Source organism: Castor canadensis, chromosome 2 (assembly GCF_047511655.1).
Source record: "Castor canadensis chromosome 2, mCasCan1.hap1v2, whole genome shotgun sequence".
Taxonomy (NCBI): Eukaryota; Metazoa; Chordata; class Mammalia; order Rodentia; family Castoridae; genus Castor; species Castor canadensis.
The window spans coordinates 184,094,707-184,111,767 of record NC_133387.1 but is presented as its reverse complement, the minus strand read 5'-3'; the positions used below and the strand labels follow the sequence as shown (position 1 = coordinate 184,111,767).

Genomic DNA, 17,061 nt, shown 5'->3' with positions numbered 1-17,061 from the left:
TCTCCCAGAGCCTCCTCTTTGCCCCTCATAGTTGGAAACTGGGTCTCATTGAGGTTGATATCTGAAGGGGCAGCCTAGAAATCATACCAGCCTTGGCCCTGGATTCTGCAGCTTACCAGTTGTCTCTTGGATATTTTGGGCGTTATTCAGTGCCTTGGACCTAAGCGAGATTTTGAGATAGTAGGTCTTTAAAACCGAGGAGGGAGAAAACAGTCCTGTTTCCCTGAGTGCAAGGTGTGCAAGCGGGCTCACTGGTGCATGTAGCCTGGCCATGTGCTGCCATGCGGTTGGATGCCCCTTCCAGCTGCATCTGTCCCTAGGGCTCCACATAGCTACACAGTGCACAAGGGAGACAGACATTAAAAGGTACCATCACAGGGAAAAAAGATGTTTTCAGCCAAGGTTGGAAATGAGTTGGAGAGTTGATGAGGCAGAGAGCTGTAGGGGGGAGGCAGAGAGCTGTGGGGGGAGAGGCCCTTTTAGAGGACAGCATCTCAGAGGAGGTGGCAGCCTCATCGCTTACATCTGCATCAGTTGAACCTACTGGGACTCAGAGGAAGTCAGGATTTCGAGGGAGGGAGGAGATGGAGATGAGTGCAGAAAAGAATTGAAGGCATGGCTCAAGACTTTCTACTTTTAGCAAAGGGGAAGGATGGGTCTTAACAGTATATCAGAGACATTGGTAGCTTCTGCTGTCCTCTTCTGTCTGGTCTCAAGGGGATGCAGTGGGATTCCTGTGTTTTGTTTTCTTCTGCTGTTCTGATCTCTCACCCGCTGCCTTCCATCTGCTGCCTGTGGTGCTAAGCTAGAAGGAGAGTGGGGCTTGGCTCCCCTGTTTGACTCTGGCTTGGTCCTTTTGATTCGGGTCCTACTCACATGTTCCTAAGACACTGTGGCAGCCTGCAGAGGCCTGAGCATTGTATGAGAAGGGTGATGGCTGTGTGCTAACTTGAGGTTCAGGGACCCAGAGTGCAAAGTCACCCTGGGAGGTGAAATGCTTTATCATGCTTATGCCTTCATTGCTCAAAATGGTCTCAGACTTTCAATTGGTATTTCCTCCAAGAAGCAGAAAACAAGCCAAATGACAGTCCTTTTTACTCTATAGACATCTTGTAAACCAATACCATTACCTTACCTTACTCACTACTTAGGTGTGCATCCAGGTTAGCTCTGAATTTTTTCCACCCATTTCAAAAACACTTAACTTCGAGCAGATGAAAACCTGCTATGTTTTGGCTCAGTGAAGGTCTCCTGCCTGGCTCTATTGGTGAGAGGGAGGGGAGTTTGCTGCTTGTCCAGCCAGCTCATATACATTGTCTTGGCCTCTGTTCCGTTTTGGGAGCAGAGAGCAGTCTCTGGGGACTGTTTCCAAATTGTTGGCATAAGCCTTAAGTAGTGAACAGAGCTCTAATGGGGACATGGACACAGGGCTATGAGCCATTCTGGGGAGAAATCCATTAGGGTAGATGTTTACTCTCCCTGTTCTGCCAGCTCTTGAGCTACAGCTTCAACTTTTGCTCTCAGACCATAACCTACCAGGTACTGGAAGCCTGCTATGAGCTGCCCTTCTCCTAGGTCATTGGGCCTTATTCAGCTTCAGTGGGTCTTGTTCCATAGAACGGATGTTGACTGTATCTTATTGCCTGCCCTATGTGACCTGATTTGTTTATTTCCTTTCCGTGGGCCTTCTGTAGCTATGTGGACCCCAGTGCCAAAAGGTGAGTGGATATTAATGCTGAAGTGATAAGCTACCCCTCATCCCCTGCAGACGATCCTCAGAGCCTACAGCTTCCCCAAAGCAACTCTCAGAGGCTGCAATAAAGGCCATGCAAGAAGCTGAGGAACTTGAGGAAGTCCAGAGGCAGCTACTAGAGTCACGGCAAGAGAAGCTGCAGCAACTGCGGGAGAAGCTGGGACAAGAGGAGGAAGAGGAGATGCTCCAGCTTCGCCAGCAAAAGGAGAAGACCCTCAGGTCCTGCTCCTTCCCTGCGAGGGACATAGGGGCTGAGCCCTGGGCCCCACAGGGATGCCCATAGAAACCTTCCTAGTAACTGCCACTGTGTCTCATTAGTTACCCTGGTTGTAAGGGTGACTGGGAAACGTAGTCCTTTAGCTGGCCTCCTTCTGTGCTAAAATAAAATCAGAGTTCTGTTAGTAAGGAGAAAAGGGCAAATGGATACAGAGAAGGAGAGGAGCAACCTGTCATAGTCCAAGGGTGAGAAAGGTGCTCCAAAAAAAATGTTTATGTATTTTGTTTATTTGGCAATTTAAAGGCTAAATCTTGTCATTTTAGACAAGAACATCCAAGGGTGATAGAGAATTAGTATTTTAAGATTATACATAGTGATGAATGTATAAAGGCTTTATGCTTAATTTGCAGAAAATAAAATAGAAAACCACCACTTGAGTACCAGCTGGGCCAGGGACAGTCCCTCTCATTAACCTAACACAGGATCTGCTGACCCAGCTCTGCACTTCTGTCATGCCCTCTTGGGTTCTCAGCTGGGACCCCAAAGAACAGACCTCCCATGGCATGTTTCTTTTGGTAGCCAGGGCCTACTCAAGCAGGATGTGACCCAGCTGCCCTTAAAATGAACCACATCGGAGGAAATCTTGGTGGGGTCTCTTTGCCAGGCCACCAGGCTCTCCCTTCTTTCTGACTACTCTGACTGTACTTCACATTGCCTGCATCTCTGGACCCCAGAGGGGTTCCTAACAGCCCTGTCAGTTTGTGGTAGAGGCTAGCATGCTGGCGGTGCTGATTCAGGGCCTGGAACATAATAGTTGCTCCGTACAGCACTTGCTTTTCTTGGTTGAAATCAGTAGTTTCAGCCAGATTTGACTAAGTAATTTCTCTGTGGGTACAGCCTTGCCTAGCTGTCCTCAAAACAGTTTATCACAAGAAACCTGTTGTTTCTGTTTTTAAAAATTTTTTTTGCAGTATTGGGGCTTGAACTGAGGGCCTACACCTTGAGCCCCTCTGCTAGCCCTTTTTTGTGATGGGTTTTTTCAAGATAGGGTCCCTTGAACTATTTGCCTGGGCTGGCTTCGAACCAAGATGCTCCTGATCTTTTTCCTCCTGAGTAGCTAGGATTGCAGGTGTGAGCCACTGGCTACTGTTGTTTCTGTTTACACCTGAGCCTTTCTGAGGGGTGGGCCCCCTTCTCTCTGTAGGAAACTTCCACTGGGTAGAAATTTCTAGAAGGCACAGCTGATTTTGTAACAAGAGAAGGCAGGCATGCTTGACCCTCAGTTTCTTTAGCTATACAATGGAGAGAGTGGATTTCTCTCTAATGTCCCTGCCAGTTCTAGTGTCTGGTTTTGCTATATATAAATTTAGCCATTCAAAAAAGGGAAAGGGTTTCTGGGGAGTCTAGAAGGAACAATTTTTATTTAACTCAAATTTCCTCTCATATGGAAGAGAGCAGTGGTGCTAGTAACTTGAAGTAGGAAACAATCCTAAATCAAAATGACTTTGGAATTTTTTTTTTTTTTTTGACATAGGGTTTCACTATGTAGCTCAGGCTGGCCTGAAACTTGCTGTGTACTCCAGGCTGGCCTTGAACTCTTGATCCTTTTGTCTCAGCTTCGTGAGTGTTGAGATTATAGACATGTGTTAACATACCAGCTTGAATCATGTGGTTTTTCTTAGGGCCAAATTCCTTAAGTATGCAGTACACATCCCTTGGTTTGGGGGCTGTATGAGGAGTTACCCAAAAAGGATATGGTTTGTGTAAGCAGCTGTATGTCTGCTTTGAGTGAAATAGTCACAGCTATCATTGATCTGTAGATAAAATATCTTTCCTGGATAGTCAGGGCTTGCTTACAGTTTGGGGCTGGATAATAGTGTTTAAATCCAACACTTACATTGAGCATCTACTTTATGCCAGTTAATTGTGTTCAGTGCTTGGGATGTAACAGATTTGAAGACAAGACTCTTGCACTGGAGAAGCTCCTAGACCTGCAAGGAAAACAGAGATAGGAAAGATTGATTCTGGTGCAGTATGCTGCACAATACAGGATAGCGTGGAATAAGAAGGGTCCATGTACTTGGTATGACAGGAAAGGTGCATCGATGGATCCTGGGGTTTGTAGAGGTGTCCTTAAGAGGAGGGAGCTGGGTGTTGAGCAGTGAATATGACTTAGGAGGAAGAATGGAATTCTAGGCAGAAGAACCAGCATGAGCAAAGGCCAAGGAAGAGTGTGGCAAGGTTTAGACATGGTGATACATCTGATGTATCTAGAACAGTATAGAGGGTGGGGAGTGCAAGAATGTGGATCCAGATTCAGGTTGGAGTGGCTGTAACCTTCCTTGAGTGAATCCCGTGCAGAGGAGAGCCTGTAGGCAGAGGAGCCTGGGACCAAGCAGCCTGCAATTGTTTGCTGTGGCAAAGGGTAGGTAGAGTTTCCTGCCACCTTGATGCGCTAAGAGGGAGAATACATGGACCCAGAGACAGAGCAGACTCTTCTTTGTTTGAGGATGCTTCATGTAGGCCGCAGGGCTCTTGGAGGTAGGACGTCTGAATAAACCCGGAGAGACCTCTGTGATCCCTTTGATAAATCTGCCTTGCCTTGCCTTCTCAGCACCCTGAAGGAGCAGCTGCAGAAGGCTGCCGAGGAGGAGGAGGCTCGAATGAGAGAGGAAGAAGACCGGAGATTGTCCCAGTTTCGAGCCCAGGTCCAGTCCAGCACAGAAGCAGATGAGGACCAGATGAGGTAAGTGCACACGGGGAGCTGCCCCGCCCCATGGGGGGCACCTAAGTGTATGGCTTGTCCCCATTCTGTTATGTCTACCCAGAGCCGAGCACAAGGCTTCCCTGCAGAGGTTGAGAGAAGAGGTGGTATCCCTGCAGGAGGCTGAGAGGGCCAGCCTGGAGCAGAAAAGCAGGCAGGCGCTGGAGCAGCTTAGGGAGGAGCTGGAAGCTTCGGAGAAGAGATCACGGGCCACCTTGAAGGCTGAGAACGAAGCAGCTCTGCAGCAGTTGAAGGAGCAGCTGGAAAGGGAGAGGAAGGAAGTGAGCAAGTCAAGTGGGGCCTCCCCTTTCCTGACACAACTCAGGTTGCCTGTGGAGGGACCGAGTGCAGAGGGAGAGGAGCCAGGCAGACAATGGTGTCACACGCGGATGTGCTGAGAGACCAGGAGCTGACTGTCTGGGCCTACTACTCCTAGTAGACCTGACTTGGCTCAGGGCAGGTGCTGGCCCATTCTCCTTGGTAAGGAAGAGGACGCAGCAGGTGTCCTGAGGCCTCCCAGAGTGGGGCAAGGTGTGGTCAGTGGCAGGGAGCCAGCAGTGTCTCGATGGTACGTGTACTGTGTATTTGGGAAGCTTTCACTATTGGAAGATCTTCAGCCAGATCAGAGGAATTGAGACAAGGGTGCCCTGCCTCTGTCCATGTGGGACAGGTATAGTGACTTTTTTCCCTGCTCTTCTATGCTTAGGAATAAGAGGCTGTACGTGTGTGTGTGTGTGTGTGTGTGTGTGTGTGTGTGTGTGTGTGTGTGTGTTTTGGTGTGTATGGGGTCTTCCTTTGTCCTCTTCTCCCTCTAACCCTATGTCTGTCTCTAGGTCAGATGCTGAAGTAATAGGCCATATAGAACTTTTATTTTGGTGAGGAATGAGCTTTGGCTATTAGACACAGAAAAACTGCTGCATTGAGAGAGTCATTGTGCTGCAAGTGCTCAGAGAGACTATGCTGACACCTCCAGCCTCCCTGGCTTGAGTTTCACAGCTGCGAGCTCACTGTGTACCTGTGGCCCAGCCCAGAGGCAGGGGCTAAGGACCTGTGGCCTACTGAAAGACCTCTCTACTCTGGCCTTCATGTTCTATCCATTTGTCATCTGGATACTTTAGGGATAGAGTTATTTCAGAACAAAGTTGTGCCTGTGCTTCCCATTGGCCCCTTATCTTGAGGAGTTCAGGGCAGTCTTCCTGGGCCCACCTTCCCCGTGATCAGTACTGCCCAGTGTCCCTGCCCTGCTTTCCTCACAGGCCCTCTGCTGCTCTTCAGGCAGTGGCAGGGCTGGAGAGGGAGCACTGTGCTGAGCTGGAGCGGCTCCAAACTTCGCTGGAGGCCAAGCACAAGGAGGTGAGATGTGAACTGCCTGGCCCAAGAAGGCAGAGCCTGGGCATGCTAGTTCCGCAGAGAGCTCAACCCCACCTCTGCCCATGGGGAGCAAGCCTCCCTTTCCCTGCAGGTCCTTGGGATGTGTGCTGGGTCCCTGGGAGTAAGTGCCTGCATGGTGGCTCCACTTCTCCCTGAGGGTCACACTCCATAGTGTGTGCTGTTGCCTCAGGTGGTCTCCAGCCTCCAGAAGAAGATAGAGGAAGCTCAACAGAAAGAGGAGGCACAGCTGTGGGAGAGCCTTGGATGGACAGAGCAGAGAACTCACCTGAAGGTTCATCAGGTGATGGGGTATGAGCAAGAGGTGAGTGCTGATGTGTGTCAGCTCTAGTCCAGTTTGCTGGGCCATTCGGCTTGAGTGTGCTCCATTCTACTGTGGATAGCTCAGTGGGTTTGGCATTTCTGGTTCCATTGCTATGTCTACCCTCCTCAAGGTCAGGTCCTTCTCTGTCCCCAGTCCCTATACACCTGTGGGGAGGTGGTGCGATATGGCTATGTGCATGCCTTGGTGCCTTGTGTGTGATTTGTGTGTGTGTGGTGTGTGCCTGGGACACTGGGAGGCATGTGTGAGACCTTCAGGTGCACCAGGACCTGTGTGCTGCCCACTCCAGTCCTGCATGCTGCATCCCTGATGTTCCCTTGCAGCTCAGCAGCCTCCTGAGGGAGAAGCGACAGGAGGTGGAAAGGGAGCACGAGAGGAAGATGGACAAGATGAAGGAGGAACACCAGCAAGTGATGGCCGAGGCCAGAGAGCGGTATGAAGCTGAGGTAGCTCACCCACATCCCCTGACGTTTGTGTGCACCTGCTCACACACACAGAAATGTATATGCACACTGGCCCTGGGGTCCTTCCCAGCAGCTTTTGGGGAAGTGAGCATGGGAAGGGCTGAACCCTGGCACCCTGTGGTGGTGAAGTCAGTGTTTTGACTTTTTCCTGAAGTCTTAGAAAGCCCCTCCAGGAAGAGGTGCATCCTCTCTCTCAAGCAGGCTGTGCTTCCTTTTAATGGTCATAACAGCTGACAAGTACTGAGCTTATTCTATGTGCCAGGTGCTGCTCTGAGCACTTTAGGCATCTTAACTTGTTTAGTCCTCATGGTAGGTAGCCTTGGGAGATGTGCACTGTCATTGTCTCCACTTTAGGGATAAGGACACAGACCTGGACAGTTCAAGTCACTTCCCAAGACTAACCCTCCTGACATATAGAGGAGCTAGGTTTCTAGTGTAGCTGTCTGACTCCAAAGACTTCAGTTTTAGTCACTCCAACCATGCCACCCAGGTTCATGAAATTTCAGGACACCAAGAGATAGACTGACAAGAGCCAAATGGTGTTTAGCTGTCTACCCATCTTCATCCTTGGCTTTGAAGTGACAAAATTCAAGTCGCTTTAGTGGACCTGAGCCAGCTTGGCTTGCTCATGTTGGGAGTGAATGGTGAACAGGGCCAGGGTGGTGACTTTTGGCCCCTGTGGAAGACTTTTAGAGTCTTGCTCCAGTAACAGAAATCCACATCCCAGACTCGTCCTATAATCTTCCAGGGCAGAAATTGCAGTCCTACGACCAAGTTTAGCTGTGTCCCTTCACAGACCAATTCTGATCTTGTTGAAATTAGATAATCGACTGGCTTCCTTTAAAGAGAAGTTGTACACCATGTGGCAGTAGGAGAGCCAGGCCCCCAAAGGGGGTTTCCCTCGTGGCATCTGGCCAGCGTTGCTACAGCTGAGGGGAGTGGGGGGGAATGCTTCCTGGGGTTGGTCTGTGCTATCTGTGCTGCTCCCCTTCTCTAAGAGCTGCCTTGGGGAGCAGAGCTGATGGGACCCTGATCTTATTGACCCAAGGCTGCAGGGATGGGGGAGACTTCAGGTTCCCACCAATGGCCCTACCCTATTTGCAGGAGAGGAAGCAGCGGGCTGACCTTCTGGGTCACCTGACTGGAGAGCTGGAGCGCCTGCGCAGGGCCCATGAGCGAGAGTTAGAGACTGTGAGGCAGCAGCAGGACCAGCAGCTTGAGGACTTTCAGTGCCGGCAGCGGGAGCAGGTAAGGGCCTGGGGCTGGGAGGCCCTTGGAGACTTCCCTGCAGGATAGAAAGTGATGGCAGCTGATGCTGAGGCAGCCTCAGGAGTGGGAGCATCTTTGCCCCCTTGTTTTCTGGGCCCTGGAACATCCATGGGCTTTGAAAGGAAGGCTTTGAGGCTTTGCCCTCAGTGGAATCAGTAAGGTGTGGTACGTTCTGAGGCTGCAGGGCCACAGTGGAAGAAGGAAGCCTGAGCCAGCATGGAGGTTGTGCTGTGGTATGGTGGGCTTCAGATCCCCTCCTGCCCCTGCGAATGCCTCATGCCTTTTTACACCTATGTCTTTCTCTCATTACACTTCCGGGCAGGAGAGGAAACTCCAAGATTTAGAGATGGAACTTGCTACCAGAACTAAAGATGTCAAGGCCAGATTGGCTCAGCTGAATGTCCAGGTGAGGGAGTTGAATGGAGGGTAGATATGCCCTGCCTCAGGGTGCCCTGGAGTCCACACCTCTAGGAGAGGGCAGGCTCCCCTCAGCCTGGGGCGCTGCAGTCAGCCCAGGGTCCATGTTCCCCCAGGAGGAGACAGTGCGGAAGGAGAAGCAGCAGCTGCTGGACGAGCAGAGACAGGCTGCTCTGGAGAGGGAGGTCTGTTTGCCTCCTTTGTTTCACTCCATCTCACCTTCTGTGCACCTGCTCTGTCCAGGGCACTGGGGTTCCAAACTGTATTGGTCAGTATTCCACAAATCATGCCACTCCATGAACACAACTCAAGAACCAGAGGGAGTGGGACTGAGGTGGGAGGTCACCCCAATCCCAGTGACTCTGACTTTTATCCCTGTCCCATTCTCTTCTGACTTCCATATCCTCTAGTGCTGCTTGCACCCTGCCCTCTTCCTTCTGTGTCTCTGGGTACTCCTATCTTTTTCTCTGTCCCTAGGAAACAACAGTCACACGGCAGCATCTGGAGGAAGCGAAGAAGGAGCACACGTATCTGTTGGAGTCAAAGCGGCAGCTCCGAAGGGTGCTTGAAGAGCTGCGGGTCCGCAAGATAGAGCTGGAGTCCCAGGTGGATCTGCTGCAGACGCAGAGTCAGAGGCTGCAGAAGCACCTCAGGTGGAATGTGCCTCCTATAGCTAGCTCCTGTCCATCTCCTGCCACTGCCCTCTGCTGCTCTGGGTCCCATCTCATCATGGCCCAATTAATAGGAAGGGAGGGCCCAACTTGGAAGGCAGGCAGAAGGGCATGTGTTTCTGCATTTAGTAGGGAGCTGGGTGCTGACTGTGAAAAGCAGGAGATCCCCTGGTTCTGCTTTCACGCCTTAGCACTTCCCCATGGTAGTGGGAACCTGCAGCTAGCCGCAGCAGTGTGCTGCTGGCCCGCTTCCCATGGCCCTGCCTCTCAGCCCCACCTCCCGCTCCGTTTCCCACCAACAGCAGCCTAGAGGCCGAAGTTCAGAGGAAGCGGGCCATCTTGAAGGAGCTGGCAGTTGAGGAAAGTAATGCTTCCCCACATTTTGAGCCAGATCTCCACACTGAGGACCTGAGGAGATCCCTTGGGACAGTGAGCTGGGGCTGGGGCTGGTGGGGGAGCATCAGGAGGGCGGGGCATTTGGATGGGGCTTGGCTATGCTCTGTTTATGACCTGGCATCCTTTCTTAATCCAAGGCTCCTGCTCTCTATACCAGTCAGATGGCACCTGTAAGTGAAGGGTGCCTAGCAGCTGGCACAGCCATTTCCTTGTCTAGGCCACTGGGAGAACCTTCGAGGTCTCTTGAGCTGCAGAGTCTGCTTTTGCTGCACTCAGTGCCTCTTTTCTACTGTGTGTCCATAGAACCACAGTAGACTCCAGAGGTATCTTCTCTTTTCCAGAGCAAGGAGGAAATCGACCTGTCTATGGACCGGTGAGTTCCCACAATCTGAGCTGAGGGGACCAGGAAGGGGTAAGGGAGTAACTGCATCACAGAGCTGCATCACTGACAGTGACCACTAGTGGGCTTGGCTCTAGCGGGAGGCCCAAGGATGAAGGAATCTTTTCTGCTAAGCCAAGCTGCTGCCCTCTGTGACCTTTGACACAGCATGCTAGTCTCTGATGATCTCTGGTTGAGGGTCAGACTGCTGGGAGTGTCTGGCCATCTGTCTGCAGGGTCAGGGTAGGGGACTATTTGTTGCATGTGCCACATGCTTTAAGTGTTTAACAGTGGCCTCCCCTATACTGTTCAGCACCAGCCCAGCAGCTTCTGTGTGTGTTCAGGTGAGCATTTGCTGAGGAAGTGGCCCTGTACCCCAGAGTAGCACTCTCACAGTCCTCCCTTTTCCTTCTCCACTTTGCCTACTCTGCCTGTCTTCTCACAGTGTCCGGCACTACCTCTCTGCTGAAGGGATAGCTGTGCGTAGTGCCAAGGAGTTCCTGGTACGGCAGACACGCTCCATGCGTAGGCGGCAGACGGCTCTGAAAGCTGCCCAGAAGCACTGGCGCCACGAGCTGGCCAGTGCCCAGGAAGAGGCTGAAGACCCACCAGGCACCAAGGTCCTGGAAGATGTGCGCAAGAACATGGAGGAGGTCAGGAGCCTGGAGGAGAGCCTGTCAACCCTGTGCAGGGAGGCCTGGGGCTACCAGATCCTCAACTTTGGGTCTCTCCAGCCGATCATTCTTGGGGATACTATGAGAAAGGCCACATAAACCCTTAGGTCACTGGCATTTTGTGGCAACGCATGGTGTGCAAACTCTGACAGTAAATTGATCCTCATGTTCACCATATACAATGTGCAAGATGGTACAGGTCGAGCATCCCTAATCTGAAAATCCATTCAACCAGTAAAGTCTGTTTGGAATACTTGCATATTTCAAAATCTGAAACTCCAAAATTTGAAACACTTCTGGTCCCAAGCTTTTTGGATAAGGGACGCTCAACCATTTACTCCCACTTTCCAGATGAAGAAAAATTCAAATCCAATGCTCTGCTTTTCCATTCAAATACACTGAAACATCATTCATAAATGAAAATCTTTCAGACACATTCATCATAAAACTGAGTTTGCTTCTCTGATAGTCTAATTTGGCAGTGAGAAGGCAGAGACTTCATCATCATTAGTTAGTGTGGCAGGGCTTTGCACCATTTGAGGTCCCAGCAGAGTGGGTTCTCTTGGGTCACACCTGAGCCTTTAGAATTCTGATAGTGCTAGAACCGATGAGGGACTCAGGTTCTGTGGCACCTATGCTTGGCTTGGGGCAGCAGAGCAAAAAGGGCCGGCTTTTTGCGTGTGTCCATGCTGCCCCACACCTTGTTACAGCCCTGCCTGATCCCTCTCAACTATGGCCAGGCTGTTGCTGCTGGAGTGGTGGCAGCTAGTTGGGGCAGTGACAATAATAACCATTTGGTTAACAGTAAACATCTGAGAATTTACTAGATGTAGGTGTGGTATTAAACATGTAACATACTCTGATTTAGTTCTCATGACTGAGAAAAAAATCATATTTCCCCTTTTCATATGAGCAACCTGAGAGTCAGGTGATTTGTTCAAGACCAGTCAGTCAGCAAATGGAAGAGCTAGGACTCTAGCTTTCCTTCCCTTTGTTCCCATCTGCAGGAGACCAGGCACCTGGATGAGATGAAGTCTGCCATGCGAAAAGGCCATGACCTGCTAAAGAAGAAGGAAGAGAAGCTGAATCAGCTGGAATCCTCTCTTCTGGAAGAGGTATCACCTGTGACCACATAGCCCAGTGTGGCCCTGTCTCCCTCTTCCACTCCTGGGATTGGTTTGGGTTCTTTGGTCCTGGATGAGTGGGAACTAGGCCTCTCAGATCCAGAATTGGTGTTGGCTTGGGCTCCTGGCTGGTGAAATGGCAGTAGCATCGGCTGTTTGTCAACACGTCTGTGGGTTTGACTGTGCTGCTGGTCCTGAGCACCCTCTTGTCAAGGGTCAGAGAAGGGGACTGGCCCCTGTCCTTCCCTGCATGCTACTAGGAGAGGTGTGACTAGAGTGTGGAGAGTAGACAGGTGTCACATGTGTCCATACCTTCTCTGGGACCATGCACATTTTTCCCTACACTCCTGAGGCTTAGGTGTGGCCACAGGAATACTTAGGTGGAGAGACTCTGGGTGGATAGTAGGGAAGGTCAGTGGGGTCCGTCTGGTCCTGGAGGCTCTGTGGCCTGTTTTGCAGGCAGTTGGGCTTTCTTAGCCTGGTCTCCCTACTGAGGTAGCCTATGTGGTACACCTCTCTCAGGGTGCCTGGTGGAGTCATGGGCCCCAGAAGAACTGATTTGCCGGTGTGGTAGAAAGCACATAGGAAGGGTCAGTACTAATGGTTGCTTCTACCCGTCAGGCTTCAGATGAGGACACTCTGAGGGGAACCTCCACCAAGAAGGTGACATTTGACCTCAGTGATCTGGAAGACATGAGCAGTGAGAGTTCTGAATCCTCTTCCCTGCCTCATAGTGAGTGGTGGTGCAGCAGGGAGTGAGGGAGGGAGAGGAGGGGTGAAGTCTCCCGCATCCATGGAGAAGGAACAATGTGTGGACCCAGGTCCATTCCCCTTCCCTCAGCCTTGCCAGATAAGTGTGTGACCTGGTGTCTGGACTAGGGAAGGAGTGAAGCCACCTGAGTATGCTGCATGCAGGGCTTAAAGGGCCAGGGAAAGCCTTGGGATGTGCAGTGTGTCCCTGTAGCTTCTTCTCTTCTCACGGCCTCCTGGAGGCAGCCTGCCCTCTGCCACTCTGGCCTGCAGCTGGGCAGGACCATCTCGCTACCTTGTCTCTGGGTGCTGTGCTCCTGCTTCAGTATCTGCACTGTCTGGAACAATCCTGCCGTCCATCCTCTGTCCCTTCACAAGGCTGAGGAACTGTTGTCTGCAGGAACAGCGAGGGGCACCTGTCAGGTGCTGGGGTGCTTGTTGGGCTTGGGCTCTTCCAGAACCTGAGTCCTTCCCCACCATGTGCCTCTTTCCTTTCAGTCACCTCAACCCCCATCTCCATCTTCCCCAACAAGATCCACTACCTGAGCAGCTCCCTGCAGCGGATTAGCAGTGAGCTCAATGGAGTCCTCACTGTGCTGGGCAGCCTCAACTCTCAGCCACCACCACTCTTCACTTCCTCGCCAGCTTCCTTCTCACCACGGTCCCCCAAGAGTGCCCCCAGCCCCACCTACACCTCCCTGGCCAGGGTCTCAACCTCATCCTCTGTTACACCCACGTCCACCCAGTGGGCCTGGGACCCAGCCTTGGGCCCCAGGCTCTCCTCCTCCAAGGTGCAGACAATGGATGACTTCCTGCTGGAGAAGTGGCGCAAGTATTTTCCCTGTGAGCCTCCCTCAGCTGCTTACTCTGGGCTGTGCCCTCTGCTTTCTTCCTCCTCCCCTCCCTTTGCTTCTGCCTTCTTTCTCCTGCTCTTGCTGTTTCTTTCCTTCATGTACCCCTTGCTTCTGCCTCTGAGTTTCTTCCACTGGATATGTTTGGGGTCTCTGGTGGAGAAGACCTTTGGTGTCACTACAGCTGGAGGTTCTGTGGGTCAGGAAGCTTTATATGGAAGCTGGGCTTCTTGGAGCCTTTATTACGTATTCTAGAGTGCAACAAAATCTAAAAGATCCTTCTCGTCATATCGTAATGGCTACCATATTGTGCAGTATATTATGGACCAGGCATTATATATATAGACATTTTTTTCATTTAGACCATGTCATAATTTTGAGTAATTATTCCTATTTTATATATGAGTTAGCTGAGGCTCAGTGAGGTTGAGTAGTATGTTCCAGGGTGCCCAGTAAGTGAATAAGAAACCTTTTTTTTTTTTTTTTTCAGTACTGGGGTTTGAACTGAGGGCCTCACACTTGCTAGGCCAGTACTCTACAACTTGAGCTACTCTGCCAGCCCCCAGAAATCAGGTTTTGACCCCATCTCTTCATGACTGCAGAATTCTGCTTATGACCCCTTGACTGTCTGGCTTCCCCCTTACTGCTGGGCCTGATGGTCTCCCCTGGTCTCATAGCCCTGCTAAGGAATGTGAGAAGTGATAATGACATAGTCATTTGAGGGAAAATGTAAAAATCTCTCTTCTTTCTGGCCCAACCCAAATTGAAAAATGGATTAAGTTTTAGAAATACAATAAATAGGACAATTCCTGCCTGTCACTCATCTCACTTTCAACTACTGGAACTTTCTCTGCTTATGTATGTTTACCTTATCCCCAGAGGCAGGAGGGAGTGGTGAGCAGGGAGGTGGCTGGCCCAGTCTGGGGCTGGCTCATCTGACCCACTGCTGGCTCAGAACTCTCTCTTCCCACTTGCCAGCTGGTATCCCATTGCTCAGCAGCTGTCCCACTCCCCTGGAGAACAGACTGGGCTACGTATCTGTCAGGTAAGTCTCCCTGTCTCAGGGTAGACCCTATAATCACTGTGCCACCCTGGGCTGGGGGGACCTCCCTGGGCTTAAGGGGACCTTGGAAGGGAGCAGACCTCCAGGTCCTGTTGCTCTAGGAGGCCAGGCAGGTCCCCAGTCCACAGAGCTGCCCATGCCTTGCCTAGATCTGAGGCGCCACCCACAGCCAAGAGTCAGGTCTCTACTGCTGAGGTCCAGTGTGGATGGGACTCTACAAAGAAGCTGTCCTGTGGCACCTGTGGGGGCGAATCAGCCCGCATGGGACCCCTGCACACTGGCCCATCCTAATGCCCTTCCAGCCCTGGAGTCTGGCCTTTGTCTTTGCCACTGAGTTCTTTGTCTGCTTTCTTCGGTCCCCTTCTTGCTTGAGTCCTGCCGCGCAACATCTGGAGTGAGAGGGACACCCCACGTGGGAGACAGACAGGCAATTATTTAAACCTGTTATTAATTTCCCATTCATCTCATTCTTTGCCAAATGTATCCCCCACCCTGGCCCCAAATACAAGTACCCCCTCCGTCTCTTTGGGAGGCAAGCTTGGGAGCCAAGGCTGGGCAAGTATTTGAGTTGACAGACGAGAGCTTCTTGCTGATGAGATCGGCCTGGAAAAGGCAGATGTGGGAGTCTGGAGTGGATGTCAGCAGCAAGCACCCAGGAAGGGGACGGAGGCAGCCACCACCTTCCTTTTTAGGAGTTGGTACTTGTCTTTCACAAGGGCAGCTTTGGATTGCTGAGATCCTGCAAAGGCTGCTGATGGTTCTGTGAGAGGAAGAGGGAAGAGGCACTGCCATGGCCTCCACTTAGCTCTACTGCAAGTCTCCCTGCACTCATGTCTGCTCTCTTCCTCTCCCCACACCCTCTCTCTCTTTCCGCTTCCCAGTGAGCAGCTCCGCCTCCTGCAGCGACCCCATTCCCGAGTCCCCGAGATGAGCAGCACCAGCATTCAGGGCATGATTGAGTCTAACCGCAAGTGGCTAGAACACTTCAGGAACGACCCCCAGACGTATCCTTTTATTTGGTTCCCAGGCCCCAGTCCCTCCCTGTTGTAGTGGCCAGCTGACCCAGCCCCTCCCACCAAAAAACTGGTGCCTTTCAGATTGGAACAAGATCCGAGGAGGACCCTATTTGGCCTTTGACCCTTTCTTGGCCCCCGCCTGGACATGCTCAGCTCCTCACAGTTTTCCTTCACCTTGTGGCCAGACATCTCTTCTCCTCAGTGCCCAAGCCAGCAGCCACTTCAGGGCTTCTGCAGCTGGGCCTGGATGAGAACAACAGACTGAATGTATATCGCCACTGAGTTGATGGGAGCCAGGGCAGCTGGCCTCCTCCCCCAGACCAAGTGCCTGAGGAACTGCCTGCATGACACTCCCTCTGATAAAGCCTTCTTCTCCTGTCCTCTTTGCCGCATGCCCCACTCAAGACTTGGAGGAACTACAGGAGCCAGGGGTAGGAGAAAAGGATGATACTGCTGGAAATAGTAAGCTACTCTGTGACCACGGACCGTCTTGAGCTGAAATGTGTGGACTTCTGTGAGCTTCTGTGTGAACATGGCAGCACTGAGGAGGTGAAGCTGCTGAGAGCCCTCAGGGACGTGGGCACCTCTTGAGAGAAAGGTGTCATTAGAAGAGCTGCCTTTGGAGGCCGCAGGAATCCTATAGCTGTGTTTTTCCCCTGGCCTTCGGGTCCTTGCTTAGGGCTTTCATGAAGGTTAGGTGTGGGGTCCTTAATTTACCCAGACAAGGCCTCCCAGCATGTCTCTGCCCAGCACCTGCCTCTTTTGGGCCTGCACGTCTCTTTAATACCTCAGCCTCATAGAGATCAGATTCCCTGTCTCCTCTTTCTTCTTTTTTTTGTTGTTTCCTTTCTTGAGCATTTTGTTTTCTTTTGACTATCTTGGCACTGGGCTCATCTGCCTGGAGCCCTGCTGAGGCTGCTGGAGGCTGGGCCCCAGAAGTTTTGTTCATTTCCCTGGGCTGGCACTGCTTTCTTTGGGGCTTTCCTCACGGGCCCTCCCCTTGTCTTGGCGGGGGGGTCCTTCCTGGGCCTCCCAGCCAACTCTCAGGTCTTAAGCACCCCCGTTCTCTAGGAAACCAAAAAGCCATAGGGAAAGACCGGGTGGCCTCTGGTCCTTGTTTCGGTTTTTCTCTTCCTACAACATCCAAATGTATCCATGGGCCCTGTTTCCATCTGTCTTTTCTACCTGTGCCACCCCTAGCCTGATCCCACTGCTGCCTCTTCTCCCAGAGCTTGGCATTAGGGGCTGGGCCGGTGCCTGGCCCTGGCAGGGAGGCCTTGTACCAGGTGGAGCTGCTGCTTGACTGGCACAGCTTCCTGCATCTCCACTTCCCATCAGCAGCTCCTCAGGGGTGGCAGGTGATGTTCTCTGACATCTGTTCCATTGTTTAAACAAAACGCCTCCATTTTTCATGTCTTCAAAGCTGCAGGGTTGCCTTTGCCCCTCCAACCCACAGAAACCAGCTCTAGCAGTCCCACCAAGCTTTCCTTTGCCATGAAATAAGACAATGGGATCCAAATGGCTTTTTTGTACTCTCAGATA

At 51.7% G+C, this 17,061-nt stretch overlaps 1 protein-coding gene across 11 annotated transcripts in view; it reads left to right on the top strand.

Moving 5' to 3' along the window:
* Positions 1-17,061, top strand: part of Cep164 (centrosomal protein 164) — a 71,398-nt gene extending 54,337 nt beyond the window's left edge. For 9 of the 11 annotated variants that reach the window (XM_074066662.1, XM_074066661.1, XM_020153003.2 and 6 more), the window contains 19 exons: positions 1,769-1,972; positions 4,585-4,716; positions 4,799-5,015; positions 6,010-6,087; positions 6,296-6,427; positions 6,769-6,891; positions 8,014-8,157; positions 8,501-8,584; positions 8,712-8,780; positions 9,073-9,248; positions 9,569-9,695; positions 10,004-10,035; positions 10,487-10,694; positions 11,723-11,830; positions 12,461-12,572; positions 13,088-13,432; positions 14,419-14,485; positions 15,385-15,507; positions 15,705-17,061. In XM_074066662.1, the coding sequence (XP_073922763.1) occupies positions 1,769-1,972; positions 4,585-4,716; positions 4,799-5,015; positions 6,010-6,087; positions 6,296-6,427; positions 6,769-6,891; positions 8,014-8,157; positions 8,501-8,584; positions 8,712-8,780; positions 9,073-9,248; positions 9,569-9,695; positions 10,004-10,035; positions 10,487-10,694; positions 11,723-11,830; positions 12,461-12,572; positions 13,088-13,432; positions 14,419-14,485; positions 15,385-15,507; positions 15,705-15,801 (2,578 nt within the window). In that variant the 3' untranslated portion in view covers positions 15,802-17,061. Of the gene's footprint in view, positions 1-1,768; positions 1,973-4,584; positions 4,717-4,798; positions 5,016-6,009; positions 6,088-6,295; positions 6,428-6,768; positions 6,892-8,013; positions 8,158-8,500; positions 8,585-8,711; positions 8,781-9,072; positions 9,249-9,568; positions 9,696-9,799; positions 10,036-10,486; positions 10,695-11,722; positions 11,831-12,460; positions 12,573-13,087; positions 13,433-14,418; positions 14,486-15,384; positions 15,508-15,704 lie in introns of those variants that run through there. The other 2 variants (XM_074066660.1, XR_012445608.1) reach the window with 2 other exon arrangements.